This window comes from Furipterus horrens, unplaced genomic scaffold (genome assembly GCF_987537825.1).
Source record: "Furipterus horrens unplaced genomic scaffold, mFurHor1.1.pri manual_scaffold_17, whole genome shotgun sequence".
Lineage (NCBI taxonomy): Eukaryota > Metazoa > Chordata > Mammalia > Chiroptera > Furipteridae > Furipterus > Furipterus horrens.
In genome coordinates this window covers 54,715,672-54,731,164 of record NW_028327187.1, presented here as the reverse complement: position 1 = coordinate 54,731,164, position 15,493 = coordinate 54,715,672, and the positions used below count along the sequence as shown (strand labels likewise).

The 15,493-nt window shown below is 39.2% G+C and overlaps 1 protein-coding gene and 1 non-coding gene across 3 annotated transcripts in view; one reads left to right on the top strand and one right to left on the bottom strand.

Annotated features, from left to right (window-relative positions):
• RNF128 (ring finger protein 128) overlaps nt 1-15,493 on the top strand; it is a 193,923-nt gene that overhangs the window by 100,236 nt on the left and 78,194 nt on the right. The window contains exon 1 of one of the 2 annotated variants that reach the window (XM_090263930.1): nt 10,285-11,030. The exons of the other annotated variant lie outside the window; for it this stretch is intronic. Coding sequence (XP_090120056.1) covers nt 10,481-11,030 — 550 coding nt within the window. The 5' untranslated portion in view covers nt 10,285-10,480. Of the gene's footprint in view, nt 1-10,284; nt 11,031-15,493 lie in introns of those variants that run through there. 2 annotated transcript variants of the gene reach the window in all.
• On the bottom strand, nt 2,914-3,020 carry LOC149991031 (U6 spliceosomal RNA). The gene has a single exon (XR_016508727.1). It is a non-coding gene; the product is annotated as a U6 spliceosomal RNA (small nuclear RNA).

The window sequence follows — 15,493 nt, the reverse complement described above, 5'->3', positions numbered from 1 at the left end:
GTGTGAATCCATCTTGGACCCCCGCCCCCAAAGAAAGCGCCACAGGACTGCAAAATAGGTCACGGACAGGCACCGGTCGCTGGATTGTGACGACAAAGCACCACGGCACAGCAAGAAAGGCTGCCGAACGGCGGCCGGTCGCTGGGTCATTACGAGTACACAGGCACTGCCCCCTACAGCCGGCCCAAGAAAACAAAACGCACCTGTCAAAATGAGGCAGACAACCATAGAAATCCCGGTGGCACAGCTCACCAGGCAACAGATGGAGAACCTGACAGATGAACAGATAAGAAACCTGTCAGATGCTCAGTTCTGGGCCATTGTTATCAGGTGGCTTACAGAATTCACAAAAGATCTGGAAAAAGATGAGAAAGAAGCGAAAAACACTCATAACGAAAGGAACAAAACCACATACGAGACAGATGGTGAGGAAAAAAAATCCAGAGTTCATTTCAACAAACTGGAATATGGAGAAGGAACAAGCAGTCAACCAATGCAGGGAGAGGAAATGGGAAGCAACGATGAGAGGATCAGAAACCTCTGGGACAGCTATAAAAGGCCCAACATAAGAATCATTGGTTTGCCAGAGAGCGAGGAAGATGAACTAGAACTTGAAAAATTGAGTGAAAATATAATAAAGGAGAACTTCCCAGACTTGGGGAAGGAAATAGACTTACAGGTCCAGGAAGCACAGAGAGTTCCAAAAAAACTGGACCCAGGGAGAACCACTCCAAGACACATTATAATCAAAATGTCAAAAATTAAAGATAAAGAGAGAATCTTAAAAGCAGCAAGAGAGAAGAAAAGAATTATGTACAAAGGGGTCCCAATTAGACTATCAGCTGACTTCTCAAGGGAGACCCTGCAGGCAAGAAGGGACTGGCAAGAAATATTCAAAGTAATGAAAATCCAAAACCTACAACCACGAATACTCTATCCAGCGAAATTGTCATTCAGAATAGAAGGACAGAGAAAGTGTTTCCAGGACAAAATAAAACTGAAAGAGTTCATTAGATCCAAACCACTGTTATATGAGATGTTAAAGGGACTGGTTTAGAAAAAGGAGGATCAAGACAATGAAATCTAAAATGAAAACTGCATCACAAGAAACAACAGAAGCTAGGGAATTGAAACAAAGGCAAACTAAACAGGCAACGAGAGTGGAAAAAGAACTATAGGTACGGGGAACATATTGGGGGGAGGTCAACAGGGAGGGGGAACGGGGAGAGGGAGGGAGATGATATAGGAATTAAGGATCATGGTAGGAGGGAATGGAATAGACAGAGAGAGGTTGAGAAGAACTGTATGCACAACTAATGGACATGATCTAAAAGGGGGGGGACAACTGGAGGGAGGGGGGCCACCGGGTGGAGGGGAGCAGAGGGAAGGGAAATTGGCATAAATGTAATATTATAATCAATAAAACACATTAAAAAAATAAAGGGGGGATGAGATGAAAATCAGCTCTAAATATAGATCTCTTGGCATTAAAATAATTCAGCCTTTAAGATAAAAATTAAAAATAAAGAAAGCTGGATAACTGCAGTCATTATAAATCCACTTTACAGCATACTACTTTTAAGGAATTGACAATTATCTCTGTCTTGTAACTTGAAAACCTCTGCTGAAAATGCTTAATGTGGAGCATAACTGAAAGCACTGATGTAAGATAACCTGTTTTGTGGAATGTGTGTGCTAAAAAGTTTTCATCCTGCCTTGAATCCAACAAAACAGAAGGTCCTAAAAACAGCAAGGTGCTGTGCCCAAAACACCATGTAGGGCCCAAACATATGCTCTCATCCCCTATCAGAAAAATGAAGACATTTAATGAACTGATGGGATCATTGAAGGTAAAGTTCAGAAGCCTCTTTGTCAAAAAAACAAGAGCTTCAGGATTTCAATTTATGTTCTTTTTTCCCCACAAAAAACAAACATTGCTGAGCCACCTCACTGCCTATAATGAAAGGCCTTCTATGGCTCCAGAGCTGACAGCCTCCAGAATATTAAAGTCATTGACTTCTGCTCCTGAACTAGTTTTCTATGAAGAACATGAAGTATACTGGTGCTACCTTCACCCAAAGTAACACAGAGAGAACTTAGGAATAAGTGTGTACTTAATGCCTGCTAATTGGAAAATTGTCAGCTAAGGAAGAGTGATTTTATGGATTCTAGGGTATACTGTAGTTCAATGGACCTGGGCATTTTTCCTTTTGATGTTCCCATTAGTATTTTTCCTCATTAAAGTTCCTATACTGCATGATTTGGGGTGAATTCAAACTAAAGTAATTTTGGTAGCTTGTCTCTTACCTGTTTCCTGTGACCAGCATAAGCAGAGCATTTACCAAATTCTTAATTAATGTGTGAATCGTGAGTGGTAAGCCAGACAGTTTCAGTTGTCTCAACTATGTGCTAGCACTTTGTCACTTATTGCCAGATGCTTGTTTACTCCGAGTTATTGATCAATTTTGAGCTGTAACCAGCTGCAGCTAATCCTAATGCATATAGTTGGCAGCTGTGAATTTGTGACTTTGCCCCTTTGAATACAAAGGCTGCTTTTACCCACACTCAGGCAGACTTTAGCTTCTGTAGTGATTATGCACTACAATATAAGTATGATTATTCTTCAATTGTTTTTCAGAAGCCCCAGTTTTACTGGGAACTATCAAATTTGATTCCTATTAAGAAAGAATATCATTCTGTCTGTAGATTAAAATAAACTCACTGTACATGTGCATTTTAAGAACTTAACTCCTCCCTGATTTAGTAAACTGATCATATTCATGCCTGTCAGGCCCATTTTCTTCTACAGCTCTTTTGTCATTTGTCCTAGGCAGTGGCAAGATCATAAATATTTATTTCATATGTACTTAAGGAATATTAAGTGGTTCAAAATATATCTACATATTTTTTCAGAAAAATATGGAATGCTCATGAATTTGTGTGTCATCCTTGTGCAGGAGCCATTGCTAATTTTCTCTGTGTCATTCCAATTTTAGTATATATGCTGCCAACGTGAGCACTCTATACAATTTTTCATTATTAGTATCTCTATTTTGTAGTTGAGAAAGAAGAAAGAGAAATTTCCTCAGTGTCACACAACCAGTCAGCAGCATAATTAAAAATAACAGACTAGAATGGGGGGAGTTGTGTGGTTCTAGTCTACTGAGTATTATAAATGGGTTGGAAGTAAACCTCAAACATGTGGCCTTATCTGTAGGGCACAATTCATTAAAATCATTTTTCTCTCTGAGTTTTCCTAAGTTTTTTAAATAGCATACACATAAATTTATTGTGGTCACCAATTCTATTCTTTTGAAATCTCCCTCTTACTAGAAACCTGAAAAGGAAGGAGAGGAGAGACAGCATGAGACCAGATGAGTTTCCCAAGTAGATTGCCCTGATAATGCAATGGAGGGTAAAAACCACTTATTTCCATTGTTTCTTCCAGCAGCTCCCCTGCCTAACTTTCCCATGAAATCATTCCTGCCCCTATGCCTTGGGCCACTCTTATTCCTTTTTAGCCACCTGGCATCCCCTCAGTCATCTCCCCAAATTCAAGATAGTTAACCTGACCGCTCAGTAGCAATCAAGTCAACACAATTTAGCTCAAATTTTCTGCATTGTCCTCCATCAATACAAGTCCTTTCCATACACCGGTTTTCATCAGTGGCCATAAAACACCCTTTCTGCACATAACTCAGGTATAGGCAGTGCTCTATACACTCTCATGTGAGCAAGTGTGTACAACTGAGGGTGTAGACACATATACATAATGATAAAGCACTGGACTAAATAGTATACTCCATAATCTTTGTTACCTACAATTTCTAGGGCTGCTCAAAAGGAAACCAGAGCCCTTTAGTGAAGGGTTTATTAGTGTGCTAAAATGTGTTACTAGATGTGGCTGAAAAACACCCATTCTTTCCACCTTGTAATATCCTCACTATGTATGTGGAAACGGTAGTTGAGTAGAGGGAAAATGACATCAAATTTGGAGTCAAACATACTCTCATGTGAATTCTACCTCTGCCACTTTCTAGCTGTGTGAAATTTGGCAAGATACTGCATGTTTCCAAGCCTCATTTTCCTCATCTTAAAAATTGGAATTATTATATGGTAGAATTATATTATCCATTGTAAGAATCAAATGACATAATTAATGCATGTGAAATGTCTGAATATGTTTTCTTCCTACCCTACTTTTGAAGGTAGTGTTGTATAGAGTGGAAAGTTCTATAATGGGAAGAGTGTAGTCTTGTACTAAAACATGGGGGTTAAATTCTAATTGTCACTCAGTTGCTTTGGGTGACCTCAGCAAGTTACTTAGCCTGAGCCTCAGCTTCTTCTTCCCTAAGATGTAGTACAATAATATTTATGTCATAAGTATAAAGCACCTGACCCATAGTATACTCTCAATGTTAGCTATTATTGTTATGGGTATGAAATGATTCTTCTTAGTTTCAGATATAGCACATCTACTGTTGTAAAGCTCCTCTCTGAAATCCTGCCTTTTGAGTACATGAAAGCTGTGTTTTAAAAAAAAATCCCATTTTCTAATGTTTGTATACCTATTTGAGCTCAGGTTTACTTACATTTACAAGTGATGTTATATTATTTGAAAGCATGCTGCAGCATCACATTTGGCTTTTCATTTTGTTTTCTTTGGCTGCTCTCTCTCTGTACACCCCCATCATTTTCTTCTTGGTATTTGTACAGCAGCTGTCTAGAGTGGACAAGTATTATCATCCCTTTTCCACACATTTTCTACACTATTTTGTTGAGCCGTGTGGCCACAGCATTGCTTAAATGCCAGGACACTAGTTGACCCAGATGGTCTTTGTCATTTACTTAATGATAAGAAGTCAGATGTGATGCCTCATTTCTAGCAGCTATACCAAAGAGTGAACACTATATAGTCCATCTCTGCACCTCTGCAGAAACTCAGCATGACTGGAAACTTAATCAGCCACAATGGTATTCTGTTGTTGCTTCTTTAGTATACTGCTGTTTTTCAGTTCATCAATAGATAGTGCACTGCTCAGGACAGCTTTCTGTTCAGTATTGCTGACACAAATATTTGGCAGGGCTAGACTTTGTGGTAGGATTTGAGGAATTCAAAAAGGCTCCTGGCCCAAATATATCTCCCTCGCTCGTCATGGTGCCTGAAATGCGTACAAAAACCATTTCACTTGAGCTTTCTTTATTTGGTATAAGGCACTGTTGAAGTACAAATGCCACTCTCCAGAGGAAAGAGGGAGTCATTATTCAGCTATTAATACTGATAGTCAGAACTGCATTGGAATCCTAATTCTGTTACTAGCTATATGATCTTAGGTAACTTGTTAATTCTTTCTGAGCCAGTTTCCTCTTCTGAAGATTGGTATAATGATTGATGATTGTAAGGATCAAATTAAATGATGCATGTAAAGCCATAGTTAATGTTCAAAGAGCAGTAGCTGTTCTTACCCGTAGGGACAGAAGGACCTTGATGGAATACATATAGGATTAGTAAATTTGGTTTGAGGACCAAGAATCAGGTGAGATCTTGTACAGGGAAGCTGCTCAAAACAAAGGCCCTGGTGGGGTGGTGATAAAGCCAACAAATAGCACAGAAACTCTGGGGGCTTGGGGTTGGAAGAGTTGAGTGGGAGGAAGAGGAAGGATTGAAACAAAGTCAAACAATACTTACATGAACTTTGCAACAAGGAAAGTGTAGTACTACTCAAGATGTGATGCTTTGTGAGGTAATAATCTCTGACACTGAGTGTGTTCAAGCAGAGGTTGGGTGCTGGCTACACATCAGGAATAGTCTACCCCAGGACTTCTCAAACTTACATGTGTGTACAAATCACCTGGGAGTCTTGTTAAAATGCATATTCTTATTCAGCAGGCCTGAGGTGGGACCCAAGATTCTTCATTTTTCTATGATCTCCCTGATGATAACGATGATGCTTCCCACAGACCTCATTCCTAGCCAGGCTCTGTTGCAGTTTGAAAAGAAATCACAGAGGTATATGATTGGGGAAAACCAAATACCCAGACAAGTCTTCACAGAATGGCAGGACTTTGATGCAGTGAGGTTCTTAGCTTTGAGATTTGATTGGTAGTACAGCCAGAGGCTGGGTTCCTGGGGACTGACTCATACTTAAGTAAATTCACAAGATACCAATATATAAGCCAGGATGATTCATTTCTAGCAAGAAGTATAACTTCCAAGTTGACCAGATACTAATGTTTGCCCACCAGTGCATTATCTCTCTGAAGACATATTTAATGAGGAGCTAAATGATAATAAGAAGGTTGCTTGGTGATGATGGATCCGTAGCAAGGGGAGTTCATGGGATGATTTTAATGGTTCATGTCACCAAGTTATGAAAGTCTGATACCTCCATCTCCACAATTGGGCCAGACCTCCAGAATAGTTCTGGCAATATTAGCTTCCTCACTAGTCTCGCTGTGTACTGTCTTGCCCTCATACAATTCAGAAAATCTATTTAGTACTACATATAGTCATATTCATTTATTCCACATACTTCAATATAAATTCACAATTTTAAACTCATCATTACAAAGAGTTTAAGATATAGAGAGAAAATTGAAAAATAGTACATTGAGCACTTAAATACCCACCATCCTGATTTAAAAATTATTTTTTGACATATTTACTTTACATATATGTATGTATGTGAATATATTTGCATGTGTATTGTGGCTATACTCTTTAATATATTGTAGGTTTCTAAACTCTTCATGTTCTGGCACAACTTACTTGACCAATGTTACTTTCCTTGGCTCCTCCTTTACAACTTATATCCCCACCATACTTAACTATTGAATGTGGCATTCTCATGTGATATATTATTGCCTATCCCTAAATATCCTTACTCTCTTTGCTTGATTAACTCTACTTGTTCTTAAAGACTCAGTCACACCCATGTAGCCATAGAATCCTATGCTTTTCTCAGTCATAACATTTATTACACTGTACCATTGTTGTCTGTTTACCTCTCTGATTTTCCTACTAAATTGTGAACTCATTGAGGGCAGGGACTGTTTGTTTTATCTCTATATACTCATGCCCCTCCAGTGTTTTGCACTTAGTAGGTGTTCAGTAACCAGAAAGTCCAAACGCCTACCATAGTGTTCTACATAGCTACATCATAGGTACATCAAAACCAACATTTCAACACTAAACTTATGTCTCCCTCCTACCTGCTGTATACATTTATAAACTTCTTCCTGATTGGTCAAGTGTCATCCAGTCTTCCAAGCCAAAAACCTCAGAGAAATTCTAACTCATCTCTCTTTCATTCTCCAAACAAGTCCTTTTGATTCTACCTCCAAAATACATTCCCAATCTGTCTACTTATCTTCATTTCCACTATGTGTCTAATTCAGACCACCTTCATCTCCTACCTGGAGCACTTCCAAGAACCTTCTATCTGGGCTCCCTGCCTCTACTCTTGTCCCCTGCAATCTATTATCCACAGAGAAGACATAATGATCTCCAAACTTCAAATCTGATTATATATTACTCCATTATTAAACCCTGATTTTATTACTGCTTACTTTTGGATAAAGTCCAAACTCCCTAGCTTTACCCAATGGACTCTCAATAACTGCCCCCTGTGGACCCCTACAACTTTATCTCTTGTGCTCTGGGTTGCATCCAACTGTGCTGTGTTTATAGAGCCTATAGTGCTTGTTGTTATCCAATATTTTCAGTTTCATGCCTCATAACTTTTCCTTGCATTACTCTCTGCCTAAAAAGGCTAACCATCTCAAATTCAGCACAGATGTAACCTCTGTAAAGCTTTTCCTTATTTCCCAGTCTGGGTTAGATTCCTCTTCTCTTTACCCAGTACTGCCCTATGCATACCTCTATCAGAGCACTGACACTATATACATATAGCACTCTATACTGCGATCATCAGTTTGCTTGTTTGTTTCATTAAAGTTAACACATGAGCTTTTGGAGAGCAGAGTTAATGTCTTACTTGATGTTTTACCCTGATGCTTAGCCCATGGCAATAAATATTGAGAAAAGAATGAATGAATGTTAACAAAAGTCTCTCCAAATTTCATTTTTGTAGGCACTTTAGAAAAGGTCTCTTTTCTTTTTAACACAGCACTTCTCCATAGTACAATATGGTTGATTGTCATGCAGGTAACATTGATTGAATTTTGAGAGCTCATCAATAACAAATTCAGACAATTTCTGGAATCATACCATTTCTGAGAGGTGGCTGATCCTACCATTTTCTTTCCCCATAGCTAATTTTTATCTTAGAGATTAACATAAGCAGTAGTTAGGAGTACCATATACTGACCCTTGACCTCTAAAGTCCCTTTTAATACCTAGGGTTCATGTTTCACAGAATTGCCCACTTATTTGAATTCTAGGTGCTTTTTGGTTATGATGTTAACTTTCTATTAAGTTTCTCTCAAGCTATAAAATGATCAAGTACAGAATTGTCCTATGCTTACTCTTTGAGAATAATATTGAGTAAGTAAATGTAGGGCCAGGACTTAAGGGAGTGATTGATAAGGAATTTAATAAATGTTGGGCTGGATAAAGTAATTTATATTTCTTTGAACTGAAAAAGTGGCTAAAGCTGAACATTCTGAACATCATTGTCTCTGATTATTACCTCAGAGTAACAACTTTAAGATTATTTTTAAAGTATTTGGCCCTGAGCTGCTTAATAATAGTATCTAAAGATATAATTTTTATATTCTGCTTAGCACTGTTTTAAGTACTTTACATGTGTGAACTCATTTAATCATCTGACCAACTCTAAGAGCTAGGTACTGTTATTATCCCCATTTTACAGATGTTGAGGAAACTGAGGCCCAGAGAAGTAATTTCCCCAAGGTCAAATGTTATCTAAAACCAGGTGTATTAATTCAGTTTAATCCAATGTATATTTATTGAGCGAGTACTAAATGTAATAACCAAGAGAGTGCATAAAAATTGTTCACTTAAAGTAAGAAGAAATCATAATGCAATACGAGGGGGGACCTCCCCAAAACCAAAATTATCTTTTGGAGTGTGGGCCCCTTGTAGTACAGGCTTTCCCTTCTAGGTGAGTGTTCTAGGAACTCATCTGTATCAGTGTACCAGCTGGCATTGTTGTAAGATGCTCTGTTCAATGTCAGTGAATTTTTTTTTGGAAGATTTATAAGAGCACCTGCCCACACCTTGCTCAATATTCATCAGTTTTTGACCAAAATGGGCATGGCCCCTTTGCTCCACCTTCCCTATTCACCCCATCTCACCCAAGCTATGACTTTGTTTGTTTTTTTGTTTCCCTGGATGAAAAAAGTCCTCAAAGGGATATGTTTTCACTGTGTGGAAGAGGAGAAACAAAAACCAGCAAAAGCACTAAAAAGCACCAAATATCGACAAGTTCAAAAGCTGTTTCAAGCAGCAGAAAAAATGTCTCCACAGGTGTATTCCATCAAATGGAGAGTACTTTGAAGGTGTCTGAATTTTAAATATGTAAGAATAAATACACAATTTTTTATAAATAAATACCAGTTTTGGGGGGTCCTCTCTCATAGTGCCATGAGTGAATTGCCAAGGCGAGTCCTACTTCTTTTAGTTAGCAAGAAATGGAAAACAAATGATGTAGTTAAGGTCGTGAGTTGTGCAAACATAGTCATTTGGATAAACCTGGTTTGTGGAAGACAAAGAAAAAGGCTTAGTTTTGACATGTGTGAAAACATAATTCTGTTTGGGGGATTAAGATTACTTTTAGAAGGGGCCTCTGATGCAGTATTTTTAGCGTGGGGTAAGGGTAAGAAGGAAATACACAGGTTATACAGCTTGTTCGGAGAAAAGGAGAAAGGTGTTGTTTTTTTAATGCTCTTCCTGTCCTCCCCCTCCCCCACTCAAGAGACTCAGTAAGGGACCTGCCCCCAGCACCACTCACCTACCCAAATTCTTTTGACTACAACTCAGACCCTCCGGATCTGAGATTTTTAGAAGTACTTTCACTTTCTGGCACCTTAAGCCTGAAACACCCTTTAGGCAAGTGTTAAGATTTTTTTAAATGTGTTCTTGAAATTCAAAACAATCTCGAATGCCACCAAAGAGCTTTATTATGGTCGCAGATTCTATAGTTCCTCACCTGTCCGTTTTTCCTAAAACCACTCCACACACCTGGCCACAGCCTCAAATCCTATTCTAACGCCTGTCCATTCTGTTACCCTTTTAAGAGGCGGATCCCGCAGTGTCCTTTCCTCCCTCGCAGCCACCTCTACCCCCAGTTGGCTGGGCGGAGCTTCATGCCAAAGCCCCAGAGCCCCAAGCGGCTACAGCGGCAGCGAAGAATACTGGAGCAGCAAAGAGGTGCATCTGCGGCAACATCTGTACCAAAGCTACGTGCCTCTGGGCTTGAACCTAGCTTGCCGCAGGCCCCAATCTCTCCCCGCCCCCTCCCCACCTGGCGCGCACCTGGTCAAGGCCAGGGTCTTGATGCCTGCACGGAGGGTGTGTGTCACCGGCCTCAGTGAACCGCAGAGTGTGCGCGCCATGGGGCCACCGCCCTGGGCTGGGGTCTCCTGTTCCAGTGGCTGTGGCTTTTCCCGATTGCTGACGTGGTGCTTCCTGCTGGCCCTGAGTCCTCGCGCCCCCGGCTCCCAAGGAGCTGAAGCCGTGTGGACAGCGTACCTCAACGTGTCCTGGCGGGCTCCGCACACCGGAGTGAACCGCACAGTGTGGGAGCTCAGCGAGGAGGGCGTGTATGGCCAGGATTCGCCGCTCCAGCCAGTGGCTGGGATTCTGGTACCACCCGATGGGCCGGGGGCGCTCAATGCCTGTAATCCGCACACGAATTTCACGGTGCCCACGGCCCCAGGGGACTGGGGAAGCACCATGCAAGTCTCTTGGTTGGCCCTCATCCAGCGCGGAGGGGGCTGTACCTTTGCAGACAAGATCCATTTGGCTTATGAGAGAGGGGCCTCAGGAGCCGTCATCTTTAACTACCCTGGGACCCGCAATGAGGTCATTCCCATGTCTCACCCGGGTGAGTGCCGCTACTAAATTCTGCCCTTCCAAACCCCTTCCAAGGCCAGTTTCTCTTATTTTCCTCGGTGCTATCCTCCTCCTATCCCCTTGCTCCGAAGGAAAACAAGTGCCTTTTCTGACCCCACTGAGTGAAGCAGGGTCCTTTTCTCCCCTAGATTCACCCTACGGGGCGGAGCGGGGGTGGGGGTGTGGGGGTGGGGTGGAGGGGATAGGGGGGAAGAGACGGAAAAATCCTTTAGAATTTGCCTCTCTGGTAGAAAAGGGTAAGACAGAGTGCAGAAGCTGGCAACTCAAGGAGTGTTGGCACGCTCTGCATCACCTTTTCCTGGTGTTTTACAAGGGTGTCTTGCATTGGATTAATTGGTGGTGGGCACTGACTTTGAAATGAATTGGTACAAGACTGCCTAGAAATCCTTTCTTCACTCTTTTTCTGTTTAACATCCTCAGGCCTTGCAGCAGATTTCCCCCTCTGCTCTCCTGTTTTTCTCTCCATGTTTCCTAGTATCAGGTACAAGATTGTGTTACCGTGCCCTGTTAACTTCATTGCAATTTAGGTGGAAACCTGGCTTAGCTCTTGGGCTCTTCTCCACCGAGGGATCTCAGGTCCCAAGGGATTGTTGGTATCAGTGCTTTCCTTTGCCTTTGAAAAATCTGATTTAGTGTTATTGGGTGACAAAAGAGATGATTAATGTTATTGGAAATAAGAGATTTATGCATGAGGGTAGCAAAGGCCTAGACTTTGGAAACAGTAGTCCAAGTGGGTCTTAAGTTTGTGGCGATGATGCGGGTTACTATTTTTCCATCTGCAGTTATCCTTCCAGAAACCTTTCCCCTAATTATGATTAGGTATACAGACTATATGTATAGTGATCCTAAACTGCAAAGGAGAAAGAAAACAATTTTGAACGAAAAGGAAGAGACATAATAGCAGTGTATGATGATAGTTGTTGAGAGCTGTACCTCAAGTCAGGGCTTGGAATTCCAGGTTCATTGCTTACTAGTCCTGTGACCTTGGGCATCTTATCTGAAGTCTTTGAGTCTGGATTCCATGATCAATCAAATGGGAAAGAACTAAGAACTGCTCCCATAGGTTTTCCTGGAGGATGAAATGAAATAATGCCTATAAAGAATTTAACACATCATCTTTCTCAGTAAAGTTTAGCTGATAGTATTAGCCTTTTAGGAGTCACTGGAGAGATTAATTTACTTATTTAAGTACTTAGAGGGTTTTTTTCCCTCAAGCAGTGTGTCTAGCACTGCCTAGAGAGTACTTGCATTGAGTGCCTGGGTGGCATAATGAAAAGAATACTGAACTGGAACTCAGGAGATTTTCATCTCTTCTTTGTGTCTACTAGCTTTGTGACCTTGTACTAGTTACTCACTAGTTAAATGATAGTATAAAGGTAGGAGTTGGAGGCCAAGTCGGCAGAGTACAGAGACAAAAGTGAACTAGATGAACTCTAATATCCCTTCTAGTTCTAAAATACTGTGATTCTTAAATTTTATATCGATTAAAGGAGCAACTATATCTCTCTTAGTTGTTAGTTCATTGATCAGAATGAAATTACTTTTTTGTTTTTCTTTTTAAAAACATATTGACTTTATTGGGGTCACATTGGTTAATAAAATTATATAGGTTTCAGGTGTACAAGTCTATAATACATCATTTGTATGTTGTATTGTGTGTTCACCACTCCAAGTCAAGTCTCCTCCCATCCCCATTTATGTCCCCCATACCCTCTCTTACCTCCTCCACTCTTCTTTTTCTCTGGTAATTACTATACAGTTTGTTGTCTGTGTCTATGTGGGCTTTTTTCTTTTGCTTACTTCCTTTTTTAAAGGCTAATAAAAATGAAGAATAAGGAATTGGTAAACTTTAAAGTCCTTACTTTGAATTGGCTACCTAAATGCAAGGGTTTGGCTTTGTCTCCTCCAAATAAGATTCACTTGCATAAAAGATTTGGAATTAAAGAATACTCTTTAATTAGAGAGTTTCTATTTAGACTATTTTTATCTTACTTCTGTTAAGGATATAAGTTTAATATTTATATGATAGTTTTGGGGGATAATAAATTTAATTTTATTGTGTTTCCACTATGTACCAGGCCCTCTGCATACATCTTATTTATATTTTATTGAAAAACAGTATGGAATGCAAGGATAAGAACAGGCATTGTAGTCACGAATGGTAATCAAATTCTGTATTTACCATACAACTCTGTGTCCTTGGTCAGATTATTTAACTTTACTGAATCTCAATTTCCCCATTCATAAGATGGAGATAATATTTACATCGCTGTGATTATTAATGATAATATGTGGAAACTACTTGGCAGATAATAAACACTCAAAGTTAGTTATGCTTACTAAACTTTCCTTAAAGATGTAATGTATTAAAAATTTCAATATTCAAAAAATAGTTATGATCATAGGTCTATGCTAACAAGATGCAAAAATTTAACATACAAATATATGCTTATGCAACTGTCATTTTGAAGACATGAACACACTAAAAATCTAATCATGGCTGTTTTGCTACAGGATACTATATATAAATAAAACCCTAAATATTGATCATTTAATTAAACTACATTCAGAAAGGTATTTTGCTACTTTAAAAATATATTATTATCTGAAGTGATGACTATAGCAAAGTTTACCATTAGACTAACTAGCTGAAAATGCTACCTAGTTACTGAGATGTGGAATCACATTTCTCCCTTGAACTCCTGGAAAAACTACTTTTCAATGGAGAAAATCACTTTGTATTTCATTTACATGTGTTGTTGAACTTTTTTTTTTCAAAGTGCTGTTTCATTTGTTTTGCTCATTCCTGAGATAAATCCTAGGGTTCATTGTAATCTCTAGTCAAAAATGACGTATCTTAGAGGAGCTTGAGACCTTCGCCCATTGTCCTTTACAAGATTACAAAGGGTCTTAATATCTGAGAGGGAGGGATAGTTATTTTTTATTGTTAAAATAATTAATTAATCACATATTTACTAAAAAAAGAGAGAGAGAAGAAGAAGAAGAATATATGAAAGGGTGAAGTGGGAAAGCTTGTATGTACGAACCCTGGGTATGGACTTGGAGGGGATTGCTAGGGGAGGGAGATGCTGGGTGGAGGGGAGTAAAGGGGAGAAAGTTGGAACTATTGTAACAATATAATCAATAAAATACATTAAAAAAAGACATATCTTGGATCTTAGTGGCAGAGAGGTAGGACTGAGGTTTTAGTGTTGATTATTTCAATATATATTGCTATGAATTGCACAAAGACCACCAAATGTGGAAAAGCCAGCGTTGTCTTCTTTGTTCACAAAATTTCTCTTCACCCATTCTCTTAGGGGACTGTGCTTGAATTGTTTGGCCTTTGAGTTTGTGCTGAGCATCCATACACTTACCTATTACAGTCCTATTACCATGAAGGCCCATTTGTCCCAAGTCAACAGAACAAACTGGTTTAGTCCTGGTTTAGAACTATTTTAGAACTGTTGTTTATCAGAGAGAAACTCCACTATATAAGAGCACCTGATTAGGAAAAATTAGACTGTTCTTATGTATACCTACATTTTATGAAAGGTAGTTAGTTGTAGCCTTGCATCAACCCACACAGTTTATTTCTGTATATTACCCAGAGAATACTGTCTCACACAGATAATCATAAATGACATATGATTATTAACAGCTTGTTTTGCAATCACTGAATATTTTTCAGTCAAATTGACCCAGAAACCTGGAGGAAATTAAGAGAGCATTTTTGTTTCAAAGTTTCATTACTATTCATATATCTTAACTATGAAAATCAGATAAGAACCAGCCAGAACGAATTAAACACTAAAATCATCTAAAATGTAGGATTTTCATAATGAGTCAAGGTATATATACATTTGTTACAGTGCAGCTAACTGTTCTGATTTCACCATATAGATAGGTATGAGCCTTGCATGGATCTCTAATTGAACACAGCCCATGACTTCAAGTGATGTAGATACTTGCTTGTACAATTTTCCTTGAGTCAACCCGTGCATGCACGAATATATCGAAAGACTTGTGCAGAGCTCAACCTTCATAATCCATAACACAGTTATAATAACTTGAAACATATTCAAAGGGATGGCAAAAGAGGCATTATTGCCGAGGGCTATAGGAAAGTGAATGAACTAAGTAGTTTAAGTTAATAATTGGGAAGAAAACATTTGTTTCTACACATTGTTGGAAGACAGTACAGTATATTAAAAGGTTGGGCTCTGTCACCTAAAATTCTTACTATCTGAGGCCAGTTATTTACCTCTTTAAGTCTTGGTTTTCTCCTATGTAAGATGGGCATAATAATAAACTTGCCTTCTAAGGTTGCTGGGATTAAATGAGATAATACATATAAAGTGTTTAAGATAGTGCCTGGCATGGAGGAAATTACTATAATTTTTAAAATCATAGTTAAGATAGTTAAATGTATTT